The sequence below is a fragment of the Podarcis melisellensis genome (genome assembly GCF_964234715.1).
Source record: "Podarcis melisellensis genome assembly, chromosome: 4".
NCBI classification, from domain to species: Eukaryota; Metazoa; Chordata; class Lepidosauria; order Squamata; family Lacertidae; genus Podarcis; species Podarcis melisellensis.
This window is the reverse complement of record NC_138531.1, coordinates 42,254,422-42,260,421: the sequence shown is the minus strand read 5'-3', so window position 1 is coordinate 42,260,421 and position 6,000 is coordinate 42,254,422. Positions and strand designations below refer to the sequence as shown.

At 40.6% G+C, this 6,000-nt stretch overlaps 1 protein-coding gene across 1 annotated transcript in view; it reads right to left on the bottom strand.

Annotated features, from left to right (window-relative positions):
* Nucleotides 1-365: 365 nt before the first annotated feature.
* Nucleotides 366-6,000, bottom strand: part of LOC309368731 (uncharacterized protein CXorf58) — a gene marked incomplete at its 5' end in the record, with an annotated part of 11,820 nt that continues 6,185 nt past the window's right edge. The window contains 4 exon segments of the mRNA XM_081909010.1: nt 366-605; nt 1,950-2,091; nt 4,125-4,354; nt 4,858-4,989. Coding sequence (XP_081765136.1) covers nt 444-605; nt 1,950-2,091; nt 4,125-4,354; nt 4,858-4,989 — 666 coding nt within the window. The 3' untranslated portion in view covers nt 366-443.

Sequence of the window (6,000 nt, the reverse complement as noted above, 5' to 3'; positions counted from 1 at the left end):
CTGTGTCATGCTCAGTATAGACCCCTTGAAATAAATACTTATCTTGCAAAATGGATCTACCCTGAATATGACTTAAAATGGAGATCATACACCAACTTTCTCTCTTGGTGCCCCCTTAGCTGTAATTCAGAAAGGGAAACTATTACTCTCTTTTCAAAGTTGTCCATGTGGGTTCTAAGGATAAATAACTCTGCTTCTCTCCCTATAGGTCATGTTTCCTTCCCTCTTATCTGCTAATGAGACCACCACCGTTACTTTAGCACAATAAATTGCTGCACCGTGAATTTCCTAAAGCCAGACAGTAATTATTCACATGCTATTCATGTTCTTCATGTCTGCAGCATGATAGGAGAAAATTACACACATCAGGACAAATTATTTGTTTTATACAATTCTGTGATTCAAACAGAAGAAATGGAAGGGAACATAAGTTTTATCATGGGTTAGTCTCCCCCAATATCTTCCACTCGTAGGGATCTGGCCCAGTTGTATAGCTTCACTGCCTCGTGCTCCCAGTCTTCATCTGACAAATGACTTTCATGGCTTGACTCTTCAGTGACTGTGGAGTCTGAATGATCACTTAACAATGATGAAGTTCTCAGCATCTGCTCCAAAATAACAAAGTATAGATTATTCTAAGAAGAAATCACAGCTTAGTTGTTTAGTCTCATACTCCTAAACAGAATCCATTGTATATGTTGCACTATAAGGTGGAATTCAGCGTGGGATGAGGGTGATCATTCCATCAGTGCAAGAATTTTTGCTTTCCAAATGGAACCATCTCTCTCCTCCCCTGTGCACTGTTCACAGAGCCAATTTGGGGGAAGTAATAGGGGAACACAAAGGGGGGGGGGACTCTGTTGCACTAGCAGTTTTTGTTCATTTAGTTGAACCCACCCATAATAACAAACAAACAACAGTCTTGGATTGGACACTTGAGCAGTGTCTGCACTAATATTTCTTCCTAGGCTATGTTGCAGCAACCAGGATGGTGTCCTTCAATAGGGGCCCTATTGCAGGTTTTGTTGCAGAATGTAACTTACTAAAGCAGAGCTTATTTTCTAAACCACTGAGCCTCTTGGGCTTGCCGATCAGAAGGTCAGCGGTTTGAATCCCCGCAACGGGGTGAGCTCCCATTGCTCTGTCCTAGCTCCTGCCAACCTAGCAGTTTGAATGCATGCCAGTGCAAGGAGATCAATAGGTACCACTGTGGTAGGAAAGTAAACGGCATTTCCATGCACTCTAGTTTCCGTCACAGTGTTCTGTTGCGCCAGAAGCAGTTTAGTCCTGCTGGCCACATGACCCAGAAAGCTGTCTGTGGACAAATGCCGGCTCCCTCGGCCTGAAAGCGAGATGAGCGCCGCAACCCCATAGTCGCCTTTGACTGGACTTAACTGTCCAGGCGTCCTTTTGCATTGCCACTTAGTTAAAAGCAGATCTCAAACACTGGGTATTTCTTTAGAAGGTCTATTACAGTTAAGGACTGCAGTCAACCCCTTGAGATCTAGCAAGTGAGGTTGCTTACTAACACGTTAATTCCTGCATTTTTTGCATGCCAAAGCTACAAATGTGTTGTTTTAAAATCATGGAGATGGCTTTCTAATATGTCTAAATGCCTTTTAATGAAATTAAAACAAAATAAAAATGACAGGATCAGTAAAATACAAACCTTTTTAGGCTCTTTATTTAGTGAGTTACACAAACGTTCCTCAGCATAGGTGATCAAGAACAATTAGTTAGACATAGTGTTATGCTGTTGTCCTCACTTTTCTGATGGCTTTTATGTAGAACAAGTAGAGTTACCCTGGTCATAATCTTAGAACTGTCTTATTAAGTTCATCCCAACGGGGGGAATCAATAAAAGCTCTTTAAGACAGAGTAGTAGAATCTTAGCTGTGAGATTTATCAGCATTTGATCAGAAAATTTCTTTTTCTTTTAACATGCTCACCTCTCTTTGTTTCTCGAGGCTATAAGCCTTCCTCATTTTTGCATTCTTCTTCTGAGCTTGGTAAGAGCGACGCCCAGTTCTAGGTGCTGATTTTCTACTCAGTTTTGAGAAGATTGCAGTTGTGGGAATTTGTGGTGGAGTTCTGGGGGGAAAACAATGTTTTAAACAATTCCCCCACACAATTGTACAGAATTAAAATGTTATCAGCGTTCACTATAGAATAAGGAAATTCCTACTTTACAGTGTAATCCTAGGCATGCCTATTCAACAAACCGTCCCCAAGTTAATCTAGATTTAGTCCCAATTAAGTGAGGATAGGACTATAACTGTTAAAATGTTTTAATTGGTGCAGCATTAGGTTTTACCAGTATGAATGAGTAGTCATAACTGCGCTGTAATGCTTGCACATTTGTTGTCAGTATTAAACAAATATATTTTCCACTGACACAATGTAACATTTAAATCAACAAAACCAAAGCAACATGAAAATACACTTCTGTATCATATTATCAAAATACTGAAACTATCACAAATATCTTTTACATTGAAATCATGTTTAAAAATAAATTAATGGGAGCTGAGCCATTTAGCATTACATAGAAAGCCCTTTAAATACATAGCTGCTATAAAACTAAACATGATATGTAATTGTTTAGATCATAATATATAACAAAATAAAATAATGCATTAACTAAGAGCTGTAAGTGGACAACTGAGGCCAGAGCAATGCTTATCTATATCCAGAAGGGGGAACACCTGCCTTCAAATAAACATGCCATTCCATATCAGTCATGGACATTGTCTTTACAGTGGTACCTCTGGATGTGAATGGGATCCGTTCCGGAGCCCCGTTTGCATCCTGAGCAGAATGCAACCCATGTCTGTGCGGGTCGCGATTCGTCGCTTCTGTGCATGCGTGTGACATAATTTTGAGCGTCTGCGCATGCATGAGCGGCGAAACCCGGAGTTAACCCGTTCAGTTACTTTCGGGTCGCCGCGGAATGCAACCTGAAAACGCTCAACCTGAAGCATATTTAACCCAAGGTATGACTGTGTTATTATTAATATTCTGTTGGGAGCCACCCAGAGTGGCTGGGGAAACCCAGCCAGATGGGTGGGGAATAGTGTGTGTGTGTGTGTGTAAAATTTAGGCCATCTTGTTTAATGATTTCTCTCATTAAATATGCAGAATGCTCATTAAGCGTTTGCCGAAACTGGTTCTTCGGAATAATTCTATGACGGTCTGTGAAATGTGGTTGACTGCAACTTTTAATGTTTGAGCGGAAGGCTTCATAGCTCTTTATAAGGTTTCATAGCTCTTTATACCACTTATCTATGTAACCAGCAGCATGGAATTTGGACTGTTGCAAATGAGCCATTTAGAGTTGTAGATATCCACAGCTGCTTTCCTAAAAAAGCCCCTCTTGAGCAACCTATTCTTCCCACAACACTCTTTCATATTCCCCATCCCCTTGTGCTTCTGGGCTGCAGCTGGCATAAAGTCTGCCTGCTCTCTGCCTGTCTGCCTGTCTCTGTCTGCTGTTGTGAGTTTAATGTGCCAGTGTATCTTGGGACTCTGATGGGAGAGTGGGATTTAAGAGTGATCCTGTTCTGTCTGCTGGGCATAAATTCTGGGACAGGATCATGCTGAAACTGGTTTCCCAGAATGCAGGATCAGGCCTACGGTACACAATGTATCTCACAAGGCCTGCTGCTTTAGTGGCTTTGTGAATAGAAGAAGTCTGGCTGCCAGCCTTCCCTCATCTGTCTCAGGATATGGGAGTGCAGGTGCTACATCTGTGTTTTATTATTATTAAAAAGCAACACACATTGGGTGGCTAAGGCAGAATGGAAACTAATTTCACACCATTTTATTTTCTATTTACACACACACACACACACACACACACACAAGGGAAGAAACAAGGTCCAAATTATCAAACATGGCAGCTGATATGATATACCTAGAGTTTTTCAAACTGTGTGTCGCAACACATCAGTGTGTTGGCTGCAATGTGTAGGTGTGTCATGTGAACGCTCTCTGCACTCCTCACGGCTGGAAAGGGGTTAATTTAACCTGCAGTTTACTAGTAAAACTGAATTACTATGACGTGAAATGATGCATGTCTAAAAAGTGTGTCACCAACATGAGGAGTTTGGAAAGCTCTGATTTACCTGATTTGACAAATAGCCATGATTTGAGCACGACACGTTTCTTCATTCTGTGGCCTCAGCAGCAGAAATGGCAATTCCATCCTAAGTCTGGTAGATAGCTTCCCAGACTGTGCATAGTCCATGATGTCATACACAATCATTGATCTGGGAAAATCATGTAAAGACAGCCTTCTCCAGCAGTTATGTCTGCCACCATAGTATGCTGGAACCTCATCCATGAGATTGCTATACTAGACAGTCATGAAGGAACAATATGTATGAGAAAGTTGTACTAGGATTCTCTGGTTATCTTTTGTAAACTACCCCCTTTACTGCAATTCTTCCATTTTATCAGCCAAGAAAATGAATCCTAAGTCTCCAATTCTATGAAGTAAGTCCCTCTGAATGCAGTGGAACTTACTTCTAAAATATGTAGGGTTGCATTCTATATTATTACTGCTAACATAATATCTTCTATAGGATCTGTTGCCTGGATTGATTGTTTAACTGAATTTTACAAATACACAAATATAATTACAGTGTGTGTGGTAATATGCTGTTGCCTTGCTCTTACTAGTGTTGTTTTTAAGTTGACTTTGGGGCTGTTCAGATCTTCCTCCAAATCTCTTCCCAAGTGAGACTGGAAGCAGGGTCTTGGACTCATTCATTCCCTCCTTGGTCTTTTTCATTATCAGATTAATTAATTAATTAATTAATTATGGCATAAGGGGTGGAGAACTTAATCATTGCTTACTTGTACATGGTCTCTTATTGTAGCCACATCCAACTCCTCTGTTATTCTGTATTTCTTATGCTGAAGTTCATCCTGCAGTATCTGATTATAATACGTCCGGTATCCCATTAACTTGCAAGCATCAACAGCCGCCTATCAATCATCAGAAAATACAGAAAGAGCTTCAGTGTCACTGTAACTCTACCCTAAATCACCATTCTGAAATCCCCATGCATTCAAGACAAGGCTCAGCCTGATCGTACCATTATAATCAAAAGTGCATCAATTTTGTATCTGAAAATTTTATAGGAGCTTGATGATGCATTTTCTAAGGCACGGTTCAGAAGCTTAGTGGAAAATAATCCTAGTCTCATGAAGGAAATGTAGCTGCATCCTGCTTTCCATCATGAGCTTAGTGTTACATGCACCCACATCAGTTTTTGAGAGGGAAGAACAGCATGAATATGTTCTCCGTACAAAGTGTGTGTATCATACAGTAAGTTTATAATATTCTTAATATTTTATTGTACACCACTCAGTATGTGAAGTGCAGGGTACAATTTCAAATAGTAAATTCAAACACAATGTGAAGAAGCAGGTATTGATGGGGAGGGCAATCTGTACACTAACTGTGATGTCTTAGAACCAGTAACACTAAGAACTCAAAAAATTCTAACGAATGATAGAATTGTAGAGGTGAAGGGATCCCAAGGGTCATCTAGTCCAATCTCCTGCACTGCTGGAATCTCAAGTAAAGCATATGTTAGATAGCCATCTAACCTTGGCTTAAAAACATCCAAGGAAGGAGAGTCCACCACCTCCTGAGGGAGACCGTTCTACTGTCAAACAGGCCTTACTGTCAGAATGTCTTCTTGATGTTTAGTCGGAATCTCCTTTCTTTTAATTTGAAGCCATTGGTTCGAGTCCTACCATCCAGAGCAGAAGAAAACAAACTTGCTCCATCTTCCATTTGACAACTCATTAGGTATTTGAAGATAGCTATCTTGTCTCCTCTCGGTCGCTAGTTTTCCAGGCTAATCATACCCAATTCTCTAAACTGTTCCTCATCAGGCTTGGTTTCCGGACCCTTGTTTTTGCTCTTGTTGGAATTGTCTGCATTTGTGCCTTCAACATTTCACCTTTAAGAAACTCCCACCCATCTTG